We start from the raw sequence: 22,291 nt of genomic DNA on the forward strand, positions 1-22,291 counted from the left end.
AACGCCTGTGCCATCGCCTGGGCACAGTCCTTTTAAAATTTAAGATAGGATCTTGCTAAATTGACCAGACATCACCCTCTCTCTGAAGTAGCTGGGATTACAGGTCAAACTTTAAAACCTGTATTTATAATTGGGTAAAGTAGCCCACATCTTTAATCCTGTGCTGGGGAGGCAGAGGCCGAGGCAGGCAGATCTCTTCGAATTAGTTACAGTGAGACCCAAAACAACAAAATAAAACTCATTTTATATATATGTACACGTTCATGGTTATTGATGTCCTTAAGACTCATCAGTTCACATACAACAAATCACTACATTTCTCAACTTCTGTTGCAGATAGGAGTAATACTGACTCATCCCCCTTAATGAGACAGCCTAGTTTATCCTGTCAACCCCATGAGAAGATACCCCATTATACTTTCTGCATGTATGCCTATGTGAGGATGTTGGATTCCCTAGAACTGGAGTTAGACAGTTGTGAGCTGCCATGTGGGTGCTGGGAATTGAACCCAGGTCCTCTGGAAAAACAGCCAGTATTGCTAAGCCATTGCTCCAGCCCTAATGGCCAATATTCTTAACTGCTGAGCCACCTCTCTAGCCCCCTAATTTTAGTTTTTTGAGATGGGGGGGGGTATCTGTGTAGACTTGGCCATCCTGGAACTCACTTTGTAGACCAGGCTGACCTCTAACTCAGATTATCCGTTTGCCTCTGCCTCCCAAGTGCTGGGATTAAAGGTGTGCGGGGGAGGGGGGGGCGCGATTTTTCAACCCAAATAATTATTCCTCATTTTGGAGAATGAGTTTACTTATCTCTATGCACAAGAATAAAACAATCTATGTAGTCTAACACTGAGTTTGGGAATACACACATGGAAAATTAGATGTTTCTCAATGGCATGCTTACTTAAAAAATTCTTAGTCTCAGTCAGAAAGTTCACCTTTAGAAATGTTCTACCTGGGCCTGCAGAGATGGCTCAGCGGCTCAAGAGGACCTGGGTTTGATTGTCACCTCCCACATGGAAGTTCACAACCATCTGTGGTTCCAGTTTCAGGGGACCCAGTGCTATCTTCTGGCCTCCTCAGGCATCAGGCATGCAAGTGGTCCATGGACATAAATGCAGACAAAACTCTTGTAAGCAGAAAATAAAAGTAAATAAAAACAACTTTTCTACCTATAAAAAAAAAGTCTTAGTCTCAAGCCAGGAGGTGATGGTACAATGAAGGCAGAGGCAGGTGGACCTCTTGAGTTTGAGGCCAGCCTGGTTTACAGAGCTCAATTGTCAACTTTTTTTTTTTTTTTTTTTGGTAATCCCAATACTCTAGGTAGACTATCAAACCAACGCTGGAGAGACCGCTCATCAGGGGAGGGTGTTGGCTGCCAAGCAAACCTGATGACCTGAACTGGATCCCTGGGATCCACTACACAGTGGAAGGGAGGTCTCCCACAAGCTGTCCTCTCAACTCCATATACACACCATGGCACACTCATGTGCACGTACTAAATAAGTAAATGTAAAAAGAAAAAAAAAAATGGTGCTTGCCAGGAGGCCCTAAGTTCCATTCACAGAACATACACACACTCCTCAGACCAATCTTCCCAGCAGCAATGATGAACAGCAATGGTTCAGTGGTATCACTTTATTGCTTATTAAGTTTTGACATTGATATTCCCATTAAAGTTCATCTCATATCCCAGTAATGCTCCTTGACAGAAGTGCTGATGGAATTGCTGCAGTATTTTATTGCCTCTTTTGTAATTAATAATTCCCCACTGGCTGTTTCCAAGATGTGAGCTGTGTACAGTCAAGGATGAACACAGTATTGTAATTTCAAAAGGGAAAACAAAAATCATTATTCTGATTCTATAAAACCTGGTACATGCTACCTTAAAGACATGCTAAGCCTCCCTTTCTCAGATTCAGAACTGCCAAAGAAATACTATTTGCTTAAATTGAAAACATATTCACTAATTGTATTAGCTTTTTACAGATAGATCCCATCTACGGAAATTTGTTTTCCATCAATGAAATAATTTCATGTGTTTACTTTTTGGTGGGAATAACGGAGTTAAGCGCAACAACAACAAAAACACAAAAATGCTGCAATGGAGAGGTGGAACACAAAGAGGCAAGACATGAAACTGATTAGCAAGAATGAACAGCGAGAACCAATGCCCTTGGCAGTGTCCTCCTTCTAGAGGCTCAGGTGAGGACGCTTCCTACGGAACAGCTCGAGAGACTTTCTCAGACTGCACGCACAGGCCAAGGTCATCTCTGTGACATGGCAGACACCCAATGCCAACAGGATGCTGCTGCCTCTGGTGAGGAACATAGAATTACAGTGGATTATAAAAAAACACCCAAAGCCCAGCTGAACACACATGGTCCCAGTTCTCCAGAGTCTGAGACAGGAGGATTGAGTTCGAAGGCCAGCGTGGGCCAAGCAATATGCTACCTCAATGCCAAAGCTAAATAAAGACCCAAATAAATTTTTGTCTGATCTTAGGCAGGACATCTTAGGAGGAGGACAGAATAGGATGGGGGTACAATCTCACTCTCACCCACATGGATGGTTGAACTGTAATGTCCCACACTACATGCCATGAGGGTGAATAAGGGAATCCTCTTAAATAATTAAAAAACTTGAGCAAGTTATAGTCCTATCAAGCTGCTTCCCAAGCCAAAAACAACCAACCAAACAATAGAAAACAAAACCCCACATTCTGTCAGTTGCCATATTTACCAAGTATTAGGAAGTTCTACTTTTATTATTCTAACTGCAGCGCACAGAGAGCCATCAAAGGCCACTTGGGAAAATGTGTTTACCTCTTTGTATTCTAACAGAGGTGGGAAGCCATTCACTGTATAGCATCAGCCCTTGAGGTACATTGGGAAGGAAATGGCTGAGTCTTTCCATCAAATAACATACACCTAGTACTGCTTATAAAACAAAGAGATAACACATCCCTTGAAACAGGGAAGAAAAGGTCATTCTGTGGGAGTATCTTTAGAGTCTGCATCAATTTGTCCCACTTCATCGTCCAGGATTCCTGGGATAGCTGTAACAGGTATGGTGCTCTCTGCTTCTGCTGCTGCCATGACCGCTTCATTTCTGCCCTGAGCGGCCTCACTTCGGACCTTGTCTTCGGTGTTCCTATTTTCAGATGCTGTTTCACAGGTCTGCTCTTCCAGCAGCTTTTCTGTGTGCGGGTCACTACTGGTCTCCGCTGTGTTCACAGAGCCTTCTACTTCAGCAGGAACTTCATTATGCTCTGCAGCTGGCTCGCCTTCCCCCTCCACAGCTCTCACCGCTGCTGTAATCACCTCTGCTAAGACTTCTGCAGCGACCTCCTCTGGTGTCTCCTCCTTCTCCTCTCCTCCTACATTTTCATCTCCTTCTGTCTCGAGATCAACTGTTTCATTGGCAAAAGGATCCTCACCCTGGACAAAGAGGAAACACAACTCAGTGCCAGAGCCAGACAGAGGCCCAGTTTGTGAGGAGCTCCTGTTCTTAGGAATGGAGTCTACAAAGCAGCATAGGACAGTAGTAGGCTGCAGCTTTCAGTTCTCAAAGCTTACAAATTCAGAGTTTGATTATTGTTATTTATGAGAATTTCACACATATAGAAGTACTGCATTTACGCCATTTTCCCTCTCCTTGCTCCGACTCTTCCCACGTTCCACCTTTCCTCAAATTCATGGCCACTATTTGTTAATTGTCATGCACATTTTGGGAGGGGAATGTCGGAAATTAAATCCAAGTTATCACACATGCTAAATAAATATTCCACCACTAGTGCCACCCAGAGACTCTATTTGCACTGTTTTCAGCCTGGTTTTTACTATGGCCCTGTCTACATTCCATACAAATCTTCCATTCCCAAAGGCTTTTCTGGCTCACTAGATTCACAAATACAAACCTTGAGGTATTTTTCCAGCATCTTCACTATATGTTTGTTGTTTAAAACACTCTTAGCCACATGGAGACTTGTTTTCTTGAACTGCTCAGCAGCCAACTGTAAAAGGCAACCAAAAATGTAAAGTGAAAAAAAAAATTTCTTAAAAAACAAAAAAAACAAAAAAAAAACAGCCAGACAACTAGGCAGGGTGTGTGATGGTTAGTTTAACCGTCAACTTGACACAGCCCAATCGCCTGAAGAGTCTCAATGCTCTACTGTCTAGATCAGGCTGGCTGAAGTCAGGGGTGGCACCAGCCTCTGGACTATGTAAGAGGAGAGAAGTATGCTAAGCACTAAGCATGCAGCATACATTCTCTCTGATCTGGACTATAATGCGACAGTTGATGCAGGTTCCACCTTGACTTCCTTGAAATGATGTACTGTAACCTGGAATTGTAAATCAAAGGGTTTGCACCAAGTTGCTTTTGGTCAGTGTAGCCGAAGTTTTCCTGTGTTCCACAGCTCGGTCCCAAATAAATACATAGAGGCTTATTGTTAATTATAAACTGTTTGGTCTAAGGCGCAGGCTTATTGCTAGTTAGCTCTGACATCTTAAATTAACCCATTTCTATTAATCTATATTTTGTGACGTAGCCATGGTGTTACCGGTCTGCTGGCATCTTATTCCTTGGGCATCTCCCTGACTCTGCCCTTCTTCTCCCTGTATCCTTCTTGAATTTCCCACTTGGCTCTTATCATGCCTTCACCATAGGCCAAAGCAGATTTATTAACCAATGGGAGCAACATATATTCACAGCATACAGAAAGCTCGCCCCACAGCAGTTCCCATTTTCTGTCTAGTCAAAAATGAAGGTTTTCATTTTAACATTGTATCCCCTCCCGCAGATCCACACCCCTTCCGTCTTCTGTTAGAGATGAGCAGGCCTCCCAGGGATTATCAATCAAACAGGGCATAATATGTTCCAATAAGACCAAGTACATACTATCACATCATGGATGGCCAAGGTAACTCAGTAGAAGGAAAAGGGTCCCATAAGTAGGCAAAAAAGTCAGCTGCCCCTTCTCCCATTGTTAGGAACACCACAAGAACACCAAGGTACTTAGCCATAACACATATGTAGAGGACCTAGGTTCAGATACAAGGCTCCTTGATCTCTGTGAGCCCCCATGAGTCCCGGTCAATTGATTCTGTGGGCAGTGTTCTCATGGTGCCCATGGTTAGGGTAATTTATCAGTGAGAAATGAAACTAGGACACCCTGCCAAGCTGTCATGACATGCAACTGCCATCTTTCTTCATTTTGGAGAAAGATCTCAAAATGCTTTTGAAAGAAAGTACCAGAGAGCCCCTGAAATAAGAGCAGAGCAACTAAGTGGAAAAGTTGAAAGACAAAAACCAGTGTGACCCTGAAGACCATGTACTGTATGCAGAGGTAAGGCTAAAGAGTGAGCACTTAGGCATGGTGGTGCTCACCTTAACTCTCCTGAGTTCAAGGACAGTCTGGACACATACCAAGTTCCAGGACAGCCAAGGCTACTTAGTGAGACCCTGTCTCAAAAAACCACAAAAAGGTAAGTTGTGGGGACTAAATAGAGGAAAAGGGCAAATCTTTTCTTTTTTCTTGGGGTGGGTGGGTGTTATATTGTCCTCATAGTAAATCCCAGCAGCACTAGTCAAAACTTGACAGACTGTGCCAAGCATGGTGATGTACACCTTTGAGCCCAGCCTCCACAAAGTGAGATCTCAAAAAACAGTTCATGGACCACTTGACTGCTTTTTTTTTTGTCGTCCCCCCCCCCCCCCCCCCCCCCCCGGGTTTCTCTGTGTAATTCTGGTGCCTGTCCTGGATCTTGCTCTGTACACCAGGCTGGCTTCGAACTCAGAGAGACCCGCCTGGCTCTGCCTCCTGAGTGCTGGGATTAAAGGTGTGTGCCACCACTGCTGCCCGGCTACTAGACTGCTCTGGCTTATCACTTCATGTAGACTGCTCTTCTGATGATCTCTAGAAGTCCTAAGAGGAACTGGAAAGATGTCTCAGTGGTCAAGAACCCTTGTTGCACTTGTAGAGGACCTCGAGTTGGTTCCTAGCACCCACACGCAGCTTACAACTGGAGCCTCTACAATTCCAGGGGATCTGGATCTTTTTGGACATCCACAAGACCAGACACTCATATGATGCATCAGGCACACAAACAGGCAAAACAAGTGTACACAGAAAATAAAAATAAATCATCGGGCAGTAGTGGTGCATGCCTTTAATCCTAGCATTTGAGAGACAGAGGCAAACCTGATCGACAAAGAAAGTTCTAGGATAGTAAGAGCTGCTACACAGAGAAACCCTGTCTTGAAAAACCAAACCAAAACCACCCTCAAGCACTAAGAGATGGGAGGTCAGTCACTGGTACTCTTATCTTGATCGAGATGGCCAGCAATGCAGCCATATCCACTGTCAACCGTGGTTGCTCCTGCATATCCACAGCAGTTACCACACAGCACAGGTCAGATGCTCTGGACTCGAAGAGCCATCCCAACTGCAGATAACAAACTTCACGGACATCCAAATGTCCTATACAATGGCCCAGATGTTTGCATGGAATCTATGCATACCCTCTCCCTGTATTTTTGATGACTTAGAAGCCTAACATAACTAAGGCTGTGCAAACAGCTCTAAGGTATTGGCTGGGGAACACGGAAGTATTGCAGTGTGTTCAGTACAGCTGTAATTCCTCTACCAAATGTTTTCAATCCTCTGTTGGGTCAATCAATCTATGATTGTGGAATTCACTGATGAAGGCAAACTATATTTATGATCAGACATTTTATGAAAGAAACAACAGCAACAACAAAACCTTGCTAGTCCCTGGGTTAAGCCTATAGCATCAGCTTTATCATCAAGGAAAAACCAAACCAGCACTAAAACCCAGGTTGGTCCCCCAGGCCACTGAGCTCTGAATCGCCCTTGGCCTCACTTTATAGAAACCCAGTTTTTTTTTTAGCAATTGAGAAACTTTGTGTGATTTGTAGAAAACAGTGTCAATTCAGAATGTCAGCTACTGTATACAACCAATCCATGCACCAAATTTCTGTGCCTACTCTACCAAGAGATAGAGCCAGGTGTGTGTGTGTAGGCATATACCATTAATCCTGGGAGGCAGAGGCATGTGGATCTTTAAGCTACAGGTCAGCTGGGGCTATACAGTGAACCTATCGGGAGAGGGAGAGGGAGAGGGGGAGGTGGAGGGGGAGGGGGAGAGGGGGAGGAGGAGGGAGAGAAAGAGAGAGAGGGAGAGAAAAAGAACAAGAGAGAATGGAAGCTTGCCTCTCAAATTAGTCTCCAAATCCAACTTGCATTTTAATAGAATCAGGGGTGATGGTTATAGTAAGGATGACAGGCTCACTGCAAAACCTGCCAGTGATATGAGCATCCCTGGTACAACATCCAGGGTCTAATCTCACCCGACAGGCAGCAGGGGAATGGTCACTCCAGGAGCCAGCCTACATCAAAGGAAGAAGGCTTACCCTTCTGTTATGGTTATGGTCCACAGAGTGCAGATGCCGCTGGAGGAGCTGGTGCTGTGCAGGAATCAGCATGTCACAGGCCAGGCAGTGTGCGGCTTCAATCTTCTTAAAGAAATGCTCCTGGCCAATCCCTGGAATGGAACCCAAACAAGCAGTTCTCTTCCTCCTTTCCAGCACACATTATCTCCCTGGGCCACCCTCTAAGGACATCATTAGGACAGAAGGGGAGAGGGTGGAGCTCACTCTACTATATGCTCCCGTAGGAGACCTGTCCACGTCTCATCCTTCCAGCTGTGTCTACACCAGGGAGAGGACCATCAGGTTGTTTCACATCACTCTGATGAGCTGTTATGTGTGTTTCACTGCACCCAGGGCTTCTCTCCACTAAGGACTTGGCTTCACATTCTTGGCAGTCCTGAGCTAGCATTGCATTGTTGTTTTTTAATTTTTAAAAAAGACTTTCATTTCACTTGCACATATGTCTGTTCACCACGTGTGCCTGGTACCCAAGGCGGCCAGAAGAGGGCACTGGATCTCCTAGAACTGGAGTTACAGATAGTTGTGGCTGGTGCTGGGCATCAACTCCAGGACCTCTGGGAGATCAGCCAGCATTCTTGGACTGGTTATTTATTTGTTTGTTTGTTTGTTTTATATGGTAGGGATTAAAACAAGCCCAGGCCTTATGTATACTAGCTAAGTACTGTAACATACAGAGCTGAACAAGCCTCTGTACCATCTTTCTTCTTCTTCAATCTATTTAGTTTATGTGTACAGGTATCCTATCTATACCTATGCCTATGTGCACAGAAGCCAAAAGAGGGCATTAGAGCCGGGGACTGGAGCCACACATGGTTGTGAGCTGTGGTAACTGGAGTCAAACCTGAGTCCTTCAAAAGGAGCAGCCAGCCCACACTGAGTCCAGAATAACCTGGACACTGGATCACAACTGACCTTTGAATGGATCTGGTTTAGGCTTAGGGCTTTCCTTTTCCAACAGTTCCTGACGCCGCTTCTCAATTTTCTTATTCCTGTTTATGATGTACTCCTGGAAGGATGGAGAGATGCCACCAAATGAAATGAGAACACACTATGCTGGGCATTTCTCAACTGCACAAAGGTCGAAGATGCTACTGTGGCAGCTTCATGGGCAAAATCTGTTGTGGTTAGAACTATTATCACTCTGTGACACAGGTACAGACACAATAATTTCAATTTGGGAAAAGAAATTGGATCATGTTTGGGTCTTTCATTCCCCTTAACCTTCTGAAGGTTCCTAACACTTGTGGGGCTTTCCATGAACACACTGCAGCATCCTTTACCTGGAGGAACTCCACTGTCTTGTCGGGCAGTTTGGTACTTATAAACCGCAAAGTCTCTTTGTGAAATTTGCTTTGCAGATGCTTTTGGATTTCTTCATCTTCAAAGCTACGAAACTTGCATACAGAACAGGCAAACTGAATCCTAGAGAGGGAACAAGAAAAGAAGTGGTAACACAGGGATCACCAGCTCATCTCTGGGTACAGAAATGCAAAAGGAAACAGGATTCTTTTTGTCCTTAAGGGAGTCAAAGAAAGCGTCTCCCAGTCTCAGCCTCTCAGGTGTTGAGCCACTAAGCCCAGCTAGGAAACAGAATTTACCAAACGTCTTTGTCTGAAGAGTGAGATACAGACTCACAAACATTTCCTGAAAACTATTCAGTAGCATACTAACTGTTCTGGGCCAAAAAGAATTCTCTAAAGTGATGAATGAAAAGGAGACATTCATAGGCTCTTTGAGCAGAACTGATGATTAAAGAGTTGAACGGGCTGACATTTTCTGTTGCAATTCTATTCTCCTCTCTGACAATCTCCCCCACCCCTCCTTTCACCAAGACAAGGTTTCCCGGAGCTAGAGAGTTATGGCTCAGCGGTTAAGAGCACTGGTTGCTCTTCAAGAGGACCTGAGTTCAATTCCCAGCAACCACATGGTGGCTCACAACCATCTGTAATGAGATCTGGTGCTCTCTTCTGGAGTACAGGCAGACATGCAAATAGAATGCTGTATACAGAATAAATAGATAAATCTTTAGAAAAAGAGAAGGTTTCCCCCTGTGTAGCCTTGGCTGGCCTTCCCTGCCTCTGCTTCCCAAATGCTGGGATTAAAGGCCCGCACCACCATGCCCAGATCTCTCTGACAACCTTACATTCCTTTGAATCCTGGGTCATTAGTGCTGAGACTGAAGATTAGAAACAGAACAAAAGTAAACAAAAAAACCAACCAACCAACCAACCAACTAACCAACCAACCAACCAACCAACCAACCAACCAACCAACCCAGGCACGGGGCCACAGATGGAATTCAGTTATTACAGCATTTACTTGGCATACACTGGATTCCATCCCCAACATCACAAAAATAAGTGTCACCTCACCTCTCACTGGCAGGACAACAGACCCAAACCCTTTCATCATTTAGAAATAAGGGGTGTGTACGCCTGCCTGCTTTTGTGTGTGGGTATGCACACCTATCAGGAGGCTAGAGGTCAGATGTCCTGTCCTGTCACTCTCCACCTTACTCCTTTGAGACAGGGTCTCTCACTGAACCTGGAGCTGGGCTATCAGCCAGCAAACCCCTGTGATCCTTCTGTCTCATCTCCCGGTGCTGAGGTTACAGATGTAGATGGCTATGCTGGGCCTTTCCTGTGTAGGTGCTGGGGATCTGAATTTGGGTCCTCATGCTTACACACTTATCTACAGAACCAATGCTCACCCCAGACCAAAATGGCTTTTTTAAAAACTTCATTCGTTGGGGAGTGGGGCAAGTGTTTGTGCAGAGGTTAGAGGTCAATCTGTGAGAGCTGGTTCTCTCCTACCATGTGGATCCCAGGAGTCAAACTCAGGCCAACAGGTGTGCAACAACTGTCTTTAACCACCAAGTCATTGCGCCAGCCCAAATCAAGGGTCGATGAGCTTCTAGGAAAAGATAACTTTGTGTTTTGTTCTTAGATTCCTAGCTTCTACTGTTAAGTCTTTTGCTAAGGATTTCTTTGCAGAGGAAAATTATGGTAGTACCTGAGCTTTAAGACCAGGGGTTATAACCTGGAGAAATTGCTCAGTGAGTAAAGGCACTTGACACCGTTTAAAGACTTGCGTGGATCTGTAGGAAAACACATGATGGAAAAAGAACCAACTCCTACAAAGTGTCCTTTGATCTTTGTAAGCATGCTGTGGCAAACACACACACACACACAAAACCACCTCTGCATAAACATATGCCCTATTCCACAATAAATAAAAAAACGAAGAAGTCATTTGGTCTGGGGAGATGGCTTTGCAGGTAAGAGCATCTGTTATGTAAAGACAATGACAGGAAGCAACACTGATCCAGCCACCAGTGACTCTGACTTCTAGCCAGTAGCTGCTTAACCAATGAATCATGAGGGGCAGACCTATGGTGTATTAGAACAGCACCCTGTGGGTCTTCTATTTTGAGACAAAATTTGACCAGCAGAATCAATCAATCAATCAATCAATCTCTCTCTCTCACTCTCTCTCTCTCTCTCACACACACACTCTCTCTCTCTCTCTCTCTCACACACACACACACACACACACACACACACACACGTATTCTCACTCTGCTGAATTCCAGAGATTATCTAGATTTGGACAGGGAACCAAGACACCTTCCTCTTGCAACTTTTGTTGAATGAAGGTCACTTTCTGGGAGGCTGAATGTCAAGTCAGGAGACATTTTAGCCTGCTGAGGAGGCACGAGATCCCCCTGATGGGCATGTTTGACCTCCACAGTTCTAGCAGCAGGGCCCCAATTCCAAACGTGAGGAAGGACAGTGGTCTCAGAGGTGGATTCTCCAAGCAAAGTGAACTACACCCATCTTTCACACACTTCCCTAAGCTGGACCTCTTGGTAACTGGCTAAGATTTCTTGATAGCTGGAGGACATCAAACTAAACTCCTGTGCATAACAGGAGGAGGACAGGTGAGCTTGGAGAGGTTGACAGTGCCCAGACACTGCCTTCAGTGGGGGATCTTTACCTAGCCTGTCAATCTGCCTCAGTGGTCCCTTACCTGTCAGCTGCTCGGTCCCGCATCCTGTCTCTCCTCCTTTGCTTCTCCCGTCTCTTCTTCACATCCTCGTCCTCATCCTCCTTTTCTCCTGTAACAGAAGAGTCCCCTCGAGACACTGAGGAGCCTGCAGGCAAGGTCAGCTCCAGGGCCAGGTTGGATGCTGCAGCTTGGCAGCCATACCCTGTGCCCATCTTCCATTTCTTTTGTGGAAGAGCCAGGATACCCCAAGGCACCGAGGAGCTATTAGAGGCTCCTGATGGACCAGGACCTTTGATGAGAACCCAGAGGAGTTGCCTCACTCCTCCCATGGCCTGATGGGCAGAGGCCCATCCCACTCATGGCCACCTACTCTGTTCTGTCCCAGCCTACTGGTCCAATATAGCACTCTGTTGTTGGGTCTTCTCCCACGTCACTCAAAGAGCAGCGAATATCCCCAGAGGCAGCAGTTGGAAGGCCTCAGGAAATAAAGCAAGCTGCACTGCCGCCCTCCATCCCACCTTTAGGTGGGCTGTGGTGACCGTCCAGTTGGCCTCACCTGAACTAAGGGCTCAGCAGGTCTGACAGTCCTTGCTGGCCCGAAATCTATCTTCCACTCACAAAACAAAGAACCTTGGACTTTCCCAAGGCTGAGTGGGAAGCAATCCTAGAAACAAAAATGGGAAGAGACCAATTGGTCCTCCCATCCATTCCCTGGGGCTGGCATAGCTCCCAGGAGAGCCCTGTGGCCAGCATCTCAGCATGAGACCACATCAGATCCCCAGGCTCAGGGCCAGGGCTGGATGCTGAAAAAAGGTTGGATAAGCATCTGAACTGTAACCCCTACCCCTGATGCCAGTCCCGAGACTGTCCCACGAAGATGGCGACCGGCGTGCGCTGCTCAGAAGCCTCTCAAAAGGACGTGTGGGACTTTTGGCAAGAGGTCACTGCCTGAAACTATGACTGCTGTTTAATAGCAAAGTCATCCCGGTTGGGTAGCAGGACCTGTGCGCAACAAACATGTCACCTTTGCTTTAGCATTTACCCGGCTGCACGAGCTGCTAAATGCTGGGGAGAACCCCACGCTGTGGACAAAACTCTAGTATGTGGGGTGGGGACATCTGAGGGTTAGCTAACCTGAGAACCTTAAAGGAGCCACGGGCCTTCACATCAGAGGGTGAGGGTCAGTCTGTGGTCCTTGAGGGGAACAGACTACGACAGGCCCAAACAGGGAGGAAGACCAAGGGCTGCAGGGTGAACTAAGGCCTCGCAACACCGGCTGCTGCTCCAACTCACCCCAGTGGACAACCTTGTTGGGCTCTTGGTCCTGACCTAGGACTGACAAGACCTGTTCAGTGGTAACTGCTTTTGAAATCTGGGTCTGAGAGCACCTTATAGGCCAACCACAGCGGGTATATGCTCTCTGTCCACACGTACTGAAGTTGCCAGTATTTCTGACAGAGGCCAGGGCACAGACTGAGGCTCACAACTGAAAAAACCAAAATAAAACAAACAAAAACCCAAAAAACTAGGTGGTGGGAATAGTGAAGATGGGCTAGATTATGAGAAGAAGATGGGAATAAAAAAGGAGCCTCTTTCTCTTCAGATTTTGGAAACACACTTTCCTCCCATGGGTATCACAGATACCCAGAGATGGGCTCCCCAACTCCTACTACCGGTATCTGTATCCACTGAGGCAAATGAACTCCTTTCAAGCAAATCTTGCCCCAAACATTGGAGCCAAGTTCTGGGGGTGGTTCCCACAGTGTAGGCCCACTGCACACCTGCGGCTCCTTGGCCATGAGCCATCCAGCTTGGCAATGAGTGTGGGTCAGACAGAGGAAGGCCGCAACGGACACTGGGTGATGCCTACCTCTCTGCTTTCTGGAGTCAGAGAACTCATCCTCCTGAAAAAAGACACAGGCAACGTCAGGCAGTGAGGCGGGAGTTCCAGAATTCTCTATAACCAGCCCAGGTCCCTAAGTTCCAGAATTCTCTATAACCAGCCCAGGTCCCTAATACCTAGTGTGTGGTTTCACCACAGACCTTGGCCTACTATGGTGCTGGGAAATGAGGCAGTGCAAGGGAAACCTCAGAGCCATAGAGCAGAGCCCAAGTGTCCTGTCATGCTTCACTAGCATTAATAGGCTACAAAGGTAACTTCTGTCTACAGTCACCAACTTGGTTCTCTCCAAAGTGAAGAACCTACCTCGGGGAGTGGGGGTGGGGTAGGGTGGTGGCAGCGGCAATCCCATACTGTTCTGTACCACAGAACAAGAGTTCACCCATTGGTAAGAGAAGCAGCTCCAGTCTATAGTATTCAAATTCCAGCACTGATTGGAAATAGGCTCTCCCAAGTTTCCAAGTGTGTGTTTAGCGTTCTAACAAATTAGGATAAACACAGATCCCAGGATTCTCTAAGGAGGGCCAGGTCTAAGAGAGCTGCAGAGGCCAGCCTGGTCTACAGAGCGAGAGCCAGGACAGGCACCAAAACTACACAGAGAAACCCTGTCTCGGAAAAGCAAAACAGCTGCAGAGACTTCCAGCATCAAGAGCTAAGTCAACTGAATGGGGAACAAGCAAGACTCTTAGAAAAGCTTCAACGTTGTTGGCAGTACCAGGTGGGGACTGGCAGAGCACTTGAAGGGCCCTGTTTATACCCTGGATTCTACCTCTTACCACCCAGAGGGAAAAGCTATTGAAGACCCCGTTAGCCCACCCTCACCCCTTCTCTCCACCTGATCACCAGAAGTACCTACAAGAAATGTTCTAACACTGCACACGGGGAATAAGAAAAGTACCCTCTTCAGGAATGCAGTGTGGCCTTTGCCGCCACTCCCCAGCTGTCAGGACAACAGGCCACAGACAGGGCCAGCAGTACCCTACAGAGCCCCCCAGTTGGGAGGCTGATGGCTAGACTTAAGCCTGTACGGCAAGGGAAAGGGTTTGGGAGCTTTTTCTGGTGAAGAGGTTTGTGTGTGTGTGGGGGGGGGGGGGGAGAGGGGGGACGGGACACAACAACTCGGATGAGTGGAGGGAGGAGAAACTGGTCGGGATGTAACATGAGAGAAGAGTAAATGGGGGGGGGGGGGGACAGTTTCTACAGACAGGATGTTCCCAAGAGGTATGTACTTGTGTGGTTGAATCCACCAAGACAGCTATTTTCACCTCTGTGAGGAAGAAGATAAAGAACAGAAGAAACCCCAGAGACAAAAGAATCTGTACAGGTGAACTTACCCCCCTGAATTCTTCATCTCCTGACCGTAGGTCACCAGCCCCATCATCTGCCAGACACAGGAAACACAAGTGTTAGCTCCTAGGTGGGTGACCCCAGAGCAGGTTTGTGCTCCCAAGCCACTGTCCACTGACAACAGGGTCCGCAGCTGATCAGTCAAACAATGTCCTCAAGTCCTGAGCAGGCTACTGACTCATCTGACACCCACCTGGTGCAGTGGTCCCCAGAGCATACCGTTTTCAGATAAATCTCCTTCACTGTCAGCACGGGCCAGTTTGGCATCAGGTTCTTCATACAATGGAAACTGCTTCCGCTTCCTGCCCATGTTGTCTGGTCCAAAGCGCTCAAACCCTCTCCTTCTGGGCTACAGATATAAGCACATGCCATGTACCGCTAACCTGGGCCAGTAAGATGCCCCACAGATGAAGATCAGAGTTTGTAAGAACAGAGAACAAAGGCAGGGAAGTCTTCAAAAAGCAAGAAATACTACATTTGGAGTTCAATGCCAGCGTCACGCTTGAAGAAGCTAGACACACGAAGCCACATGTGTGATTCTGCGGCTATGAAATATCCACACCAGGCCAACCCAGGGACAGAGACAGATGAGGCGATGGGGATGATCTAAAAACGAGTGACGTAGACTTCACTCAGTGGAACAGTACACTGGGGAGTAAAAGCATCTTACAAGTATACGAAGGCACACAGCTTTTACCTCAATAAAGCTGTTGGGAAGAAAAAGCAAGAAGGCCCGACAGATCTTGGCAAACTTACCCAATCTCGTATCCGAGTCTGGGACCGGCCACATCCATAAGGCATGGTGCTACCAAAGCCGCCCACCCCCTGCATGCCCATCATGCTGTAGTCAGGGGCCATGGACTGGGAGAAGAGGGAAGGAGGTGGCCTGTTGGTGGAGGGCCCACCTAGACCACGTCCACCCATGTAGTTCAGCTCATTCCAGGTAGTGGGCAGGGGCTCTGAGGAGGCTGAGGGTGGCATGAAGGGGTCACTACGTATGAAGGTGCTGGAGTTGCTCCGGTCCTGGAAGCGGCCCTGGCCCTGGCCCCGGCCCCTCATGAAGCCATCAAGGGAGCCCCGTTCTGGTGTTGGGTCCCGACAGTCATTGAATGTCCCACCAAAGCTACCATTTCGGTCAGCCCCCAAGTCAAAGTCATAATCGTAGCTGTAGCTAGGGCGATAGGGATTATGCTCAGGCAAACAGGGCCTGGAGTCATAGGGCTCATACGGCTGGAAGCGGAAGGAGCTGCAAAGGAAGTATACAACCCATTAGGAGCAGCAGGAAGATTTGCTAATTTACCCAGGCTACCCCATCATCAGCCCTCAGCTTAACTTTACATTAAGCTGATCCCCTTCCATTCAGAACAAGAAACCAAACCAACCCAGAAGGCAAAACAGCCCAAGACCCTCATTCAAACACTGCTAACAAGAAGGAGCATGAAGCCCTTGCCAGATGAAGATGAAGTGTGGGATTAACTAAACCAGCCAACAGCTTAGCCTTTGAGTCCTATTGTAGCACCCCTCTCCCCTCAGGGTCCAACTCCCGTCTAATACACAGGAGCAGGGAAGAGGTCTTTCTAAGAACTGGTACCCACCCCCACCTCATGATGCCAGAAAGCGATTCTTAAACCCAGGAAGGGTTTAAGGCGATAATCACCTGTCTCGGTCCTGCATGCCCTCCCCACTGCTGCTGGTCCCACCCCTGCCTCCTTCCTTGGACAACATGTCCAAACGTTGGTTGATCTTGGCAATGAGCGAGTCAGAATTGTCAGGACATGGCTCTGGGGCAAAAGAGGCCATGTGCATGGCAGGGCTCCCAGCTGCCAGGCCACTGTCACTGGCCTTGGCAGCCTCCCATGAGGCTGGGCCATAACTATAAGGTGCTCCTGCAGAGACACTGGTGTTCTGGGCGCTGTAGTAGTTGTAGCTCTCATAACCTATCAGAAGAAAGAGGAACAATGTCAGACCTTAGTACACGAGGCCGCGCATGACATCACTGTGTGCCGGAGCACTCTGCCTGCCAAGAAGGGAACAGTTCACCAACATCATACCACGACATACAAACAGTCAAGACTAGACAGGGGACATAGGTTGTAGTAGCAGGCTTTCTTTAAAGACAGCAGCATTTGTTCCCCGACCAAGGCCAGAGGTGGCTGAGAACCTTGGAACAGCAATTCAGGGAACTGACAAAGACATCTGAATGCTGCTGGCTGTGCACTACGTCCATGATCCCTCTCCAACAGGTTCAAACCCCCCTCAGCACAGCCTAGCCCCAGTGCTCCTCAGCGCCCAGCACAGCCTAGCCCCAGTGCTCCTCAGCGCCCAGCACAGCCTAGCCCCAGTGCTCCTCAGTGCCCAGCACAGCCTAGCCCCAGTGCTCCTCAGCGCCCAGCACAGCCTAGCCCCAGTGCTCCTCAGCGCCCAGCACAGCCTAGCCCCAGTGCTCCTCAGCGCCCAGCACAGCCTAGCCTCAGTGCTCCTCAGCACTCAGCACAGCCTAGCTCCAGTGCTCCTCAGCGCCCAGCACAGCCTAGCTCCAGTGCTCCTCAGCGCCCAGCATCCTAGCAACTCTTAGCCGTCAACAGAGCTGTGTACACAGCCGGGATCGGGAATGGGAACCTGTGCCTGAGCCCCTCCGGGTGGCTGCTCAGTTTCCCTTCAGCAGCTCTTTCTTACCTTGCCAGCTGGCCACACCGCCTCCATATGTACCTTAGGAGAGACAACACAGAGGAGCTTCAATGTCAGAACCACAACTCCTCTAAGGCAGCTGCCCCTCACGGCACCAGAAGGCAGGATGTGATGGTGGCGGCAGTGGTCTGTGGCATGCTCATGTTTTACAGAATGAGCACAAAGCAATATCAATATTTCTCTCCCAGGCAAGCCTGACTTCTCCCCTGAAAGCTCGGGAAAGAAAGTGAACAGTAGTCCCCAGGATGCTGACCTACACTACAATATCAACTGAGAGGACAGTCTGGCCTGGACCTTAGAGGGATTCCCCTATATAGGCTCAGTTCCCACCAGGAGCCCACACCTAGCTACTGCCAATCATACCAATAGGACACCAGTGGAAAAAAAAAAACTCTCAACTCAACAAGACCATATTATGTGGCATGGGTGTCCTCAGAGACCACCTCCTGGGACACAAGCTGATATAAAGAAAAGTGGCAGCCAGGCGGTGGTGGTGCACACCTTTAACACCAGCACTCGGGAGGCATAGCCAGGCTGATCTCCGTGAGTTCAAGGCCAGCCTGGGCTACCAAGTGAGTTCCAGGAAAGGTGCAAAGCTACACAGGGAAACCCTGTCTCGAAAAACCAAAAGAAAAGTGGTTTGCCTCCAATGGTGCCAGGGACACGTTATGTCCCAGCACTGGGGAAAAAAGGGAAGCCTTTGTCCCCTGGAATAGGGCTGAGTGTGGGGCAGGTTCTAGACTGGGAAAACAGGGGTGAACAAAAGCCATGGCCATATCTGCTCACTGTTTTTGCTGAGTTCTTGAGTTAAAAATAGGTTTTATTGCTGGGGCAGTGGTGGCGCACGCCTTTAATTCCAGCACTGGGAGGCAGAGCCAGGCGGGTCTCTGTGAGTTCAAGGCCAGCCTGGGCTACAGAGTGAGATCCAGGACAGGCACCAAAACTACACAGAGAAACCCTGTCTCGAGGAAAAAAAAGAAAAAAAAAAAAAGGTTATTTCTCAAATTGGTCACAGGAAAGGTACCACCAAAATAAAAAACTCTCCGTGACACACCAAATATAAAAGGAAATGCACCATTTGTACACACAGACTAATGGGGTGAGTGAGAGCTACTGGGGCCCAGACCGGGGGCCACTTGCCGTGTTAAGTATCTACTAAGTCCCTTCAGCTTTTAGAGAAAACTTAGTGGGAGGGTGGTGGAGCAATACAAGCAGAATTCTATTTACTAACCAGCCTCTGCTCGGCTGCAGTAAACCATTCTTCCTTTTTTAGTTTTTTTTTTTTTTTTTCTTCGAGACAGGGTTTCTCTGTGTAGTCTTGGTGCCTGTCCTGGATCTTGCTCTGTAGACCAGGCTGGCCTCAAACTCACAGAGATCCATCTGCCTCTGCCTCCCGAGTGCTGGGATTAAAGGTGTGTGCCGCCACCACCACCACCACCACCACCACCACCACCACCACCACCACCACCACCACCACCACCACCGCCCGGCTTCCTTTTTTAGAAAGAAAAAAAAAAAGGAAGGAAGGCCGGGTGGGCAACTGTACCCCAGTGAAGGCAGATGCTGGATTCTACTACAAAGGGGCGTCCAGTGTGGGGGACCCCTGAGTCGACCCACCAAGCAGGAACCACTTACCCTGAGTGTTGGCAGGTCCAGCACTCCACGTTCCATAGCCTGTGAAAAGATCATGTGTCAAGATTCTATCCACCACCAAGAAAATGTGGGTTCTGAGGATCTCCAAAAAGTCTAAAAGGATTTCCCCTTTTAGAAGTAAGTGTCAAGTTAAGCTGGGCAGCAGTGACACACACCTTTAATCCCAGCACTCAGGAGGCAGAGGCAGGCAGATCTCTGTGAGTTTGAGGCCAGCCTGGTCTACAGAGCGAGATCCAGGACAGGCACCAAAACCACACAGAGAAACCCTAAGAAATTGTCAACTTAGAATGGAGGAATGTAGTGCACCACCCTCACCCACCCCTGCAACTGCAGACCATGACACTTTATCTGGCTGCACTGAGGTAAAGCAGGAAAACGAGGGAACCAAACTTGGGAGGGCACAGGACCAGCTACGCAGCATCAGGCCATAATGCCCACCCTACTGGTCCATCCACCACGTGAGTGGGAAAACAGCTCAGACTGCTGCCAGAAATGCCCCATTAACTGAGAAACAAACCGAAGGGTTTTCTTCCATGGAACTAAACACTCAATGTCCCAGGCTTTCAAGCCTCAGCCTGACCCCCAGTGTTCCTCGCCTACCACGTCACTCCTACAACACCTGCCTGAACAGAAGGGGGATTACATTCTCTTCATCTGTGCTCCTGGAGCCTCGCACACAGCTTTCCACAGCCCCTAGCTGTCAACAACCTAACTTTGGTAAAGTGAAGTGATATCCGGACTATCCCTCACCCACCGTTAACAAAGTCCCTTCAGTGTGTTGACAGAACAGGCACTCAGCAAGTACTGCCAGACCCAACTGCTACTTAAGAGCAAAAAAAAGGAGCTGAAGCTAAGTTAGGGAACTATCACCTGTCCTGAGGCTGTCTTCTCATCGCTGCAGGCTATGGCTTCCTGTCCCTGCTCTACCCTGCTAAGCAAGCAGCCCTTTTAACAGTAAGTGGTCCACCTCTGGGCACAAATCATGTCCTGTGAGACACTAGTCATTCTTCAAGACAGGGTTTCTCTGTGTAGCTTTGCGCCTGTCCTGGAACTCACTCTGTAGCCCAGGCTGGCTTCGAACTCACAGAGATCCGCCTGGCTCTGCTTCCCGAGTGCTGGGTTTGAAGGTGGCGCCACCGCCGCCGGGCTCGACACTGGTCTAAATGCCATCGAACAGTCCTTGAGAGAAAGAAGCCAGGGAGGCTGCAAGTACTTTAAATGAGGCTGTAAAGTTTTTGGCAGGTAGAAAGTGGGGGTCACCATGAAGTTCTCTAATCTAAGGAACATACAGCAGGGTTGTGACAGATACCTGGTGGTTAAAGCTAAGAATGGAAGACCTAGGATCCGAAAGATCAAGAGTGCTGCTAGGTTGTCCCTGATGATACCCAAGCACATGTGCTCATCACACCTCAGGCCTCTGCCAAGGCCAGTTTCCAGGGATCTCAAGATCCTTCCTCTAGCGGCTGTAAGCCGCAAACAACTCGTGAGCCCACTTCGAGCCCCACTCCGGGTGTCTCCTACAGGTCAATTTCGGCCCAGAGTAAAGGCCTCCCAGGAGGTTCTCTAGAATCCTAGAGGTTAAAAGCAGATAGCTCGAGAAATGAAGTCTAGATGCAAAAAGATGCTGAAATTTAAATTAGGAAAGGCAACGTTCCCGCCGTCCCCTTGGTCCCTCCAGGCCACCGTAACGTTACAGTCAAGAGTTCTAGTCCCTCAGTAAACTGACACTTGGAGAAGGACGACTAATGAGTGGTCCTGGCTGGAGAACATCAGGCTTTGCACAAAACCACGCAGCATCTGTCCCTCAACGTCCGGTTCTTGGAGGAGTCCGCCTCCCAAGGGCAGCACACGCCGCGCACACTGCAGAGACCCAGCCAGGTTGTCTCAAGGGGTCGCACCGCTGGGCTGACCGCGCGCAGCCCGAAAGGATTCGGGAAAACAACCGCCGGACGTGCTCTCAACCACGGCCTGCTGCAGACGAATCCCCGGGCCCGGCCAGCTGCCGCCGCGGCCCCGGCGACCCCAGCCAGACCTCGACCCCGGCGCGCTTTAGCCCCGCCCCCAGAGCCGCCATTTTGTGGCGTCCTCGGGAGAGAAGGCGGGACTGAGGCCGCCGGGTCACCGCGTCTGGGCCGCGACTAGATCCTCCAGGTTTGCGTGGTGAGAACGGCCCAAGGCGTCTGCAGAAACCCGCCACGGCACCGGCCTCCGCGCCTCATCCGCCCCCCAGAGTCCCGCCGGCCAATCCACACGCAGCGCCCCGGGAACGATGGCGTGGAGGCCCAATAAGCGCGGCGCGCGCGCGTCCCGGCCGACACTCCGCAGGACCGGGCTGCGGCAAGTGCGTTCCGGCCGCCGGCTGGGCCCGCGAACCACCGCGCGACACAATAGCCCGTACTAACCTCCGTAGCCTTGCTCCATGTCTCCGACGCGACCCGCCAGCAGACCCTGGTCTTAGCTTTCCTCAGAACGCATGCGTTCAACGTGCCGTCTGCTACTGAAAACGAAGGACGTACGTCTCTCCTCCTGAGCACTGCCATTGGTTGGCCTCCAACTGAGCCCGCCCCGCCGTCCCGCCTAGCCTTCCGGGTTGCTAGGCTATGGAGTTGGGTTTCAAGGGTAAGCTAGTGCGCAAGAGCTTCCAGGTTCGCGCACGCGTGAGCTGCTCTAGCGCGTCCACCCGCGCGCAAGCGCACTTAGTCTCCGGACACTTTCCAGAGCCCCGCCCTCACTAGTCAGGAACAACACAAATAAAGACCTGGGGTAGGAAAGCACTTTATTAAGCTGGGCTCCCAGCCTCGGCCACGCGAGCCCTGCCCACTCTCGGAACGGGTTATGGAGCACCCCCACCGCCCTCCTCGTCGTCTTCCACGTCGAGACCCGGGATCCCTCGGATCTGGCACTGCAGCGCCCCGCCCAGCAGGGGTACTGCGCCCTCCTCCTCCTCTGGAGGCGGTGGAGGTGGCGGTGTTGCAGTCTCCGGGGCGGGCTCCAGGGGAACCGGGGGCTGTGCCGGCACGCCCTCTGCGAGCCCTGAAGCTTCGCCTGATGCTCCCTCTTCCAGAGCGCCACCCTCCACCTCGTCTTGCTCCTTCTCCTCCTCCGGGCTGTCGGTGAAAGGATTCTCACCCTGTAGAAATTGATGGAGACCTTAAAGGGAGGAAGGATTGACAGGGGGGTACTGGGACGAGGCCCACGAAGAGATCAAGGGCTAGGACA

At 49.3% G+C, this 22,291-nt stretch overlaps 2 protein-coding genes across 12 annotated transcripts in view; both read right to left on the minus strand.

The window, feature by feature from the left end:
- Nucleotides 1-1,623: 1,623 nt before the first annotated feature.
- Nucleotides 1,624-21,777, minus strand: Akap8 (A-kinase anchoring protein 8). 3 transcript variants are annotated; one of them, XM_076559484.1, is made up of 14 exons: nt 21,475-21,777; nt 19,055-19,093; nt 17,408-17,440; nt 16,389-16,668; nt 15,488-15,977; nt 14,951-15,080; nt 14,719-14,765; nt 13,355-13,388; nt 11,506-11,593; nt 8,757-8,898; nt 8,389-8,482; nt 7,438-7,568; nt 3,920-4,015; nt 1,624-3,440 (listed from the first exon to the last, which is right to left on the minus strand). In XM_076559484.1, the coding sequence occupies exons 1-14, from the start codon at nt 21,491-21,493 to the stop codon at nt 2,988-2,990; spliced, it is 2,076 nt and encodes a 691-aa protein (XP_076415599.1). In that variant the 5' UTR covers nt 21,494-21,777; the 3' UTR covers nt 1,624-2,987. The 3 variants fall into 3 exon arrangements, with proteins under 3 accessions (XP_076415599.1, XP_076415600.1, XP_076415601.1); XM_076559485.1 differs by lacking the exon at nt 21,475-21,777 and adding an exon at nt 20,382-21,308; XM_076559486.1 differs by lacking the exons at nt 16,389-16,668; nt 17,408-17,440; nt 21,475-21,777 and adding an exon at nt 20,382-20,598.
- A 54-nt stretch (nt 21,778-21,831) lies between these two features.
- Akap8l (A-kinase anchoring protein 8 like) overlaps nt 21,832-22,291 on the minus strand; it is a 32,871-nt gene continuing 32,411 nt past the window's right edge. For all 9 annotated transcript variants that reach the window (XM_006991277.4, XM_006991276.4, XM_042267612.2 and 6 more), the window contains one exon: nt 21,832-22,202. In XM_006991277.4, the coding sequence (XP_006991339.1) occupies nt 21,906-22,202 (297 nt within the window). In that variant the 3' untranslated portion in view covers nt 21,832-21,905. The remainder of the gene's footprint in view (nt 22,203-22,291) is intronic.

This window comes from Peromyscus maniculatus, chromosome 22 (assembly GCF_049852395.1).
Source record: "Peromyscus maniculatus bairdii isolate BWxNUB_F1_BW_parent chromosome 22, HU_Pman_BW_mat_3.1, whole genome shotgun sequence".
Classification (NCBI taxonomy): Eukaryota; Metazoa; Chordata; class Mammalia; order Rodentia; family Cricetidae; genus Peromyscus; species Peromyscus maniculatus.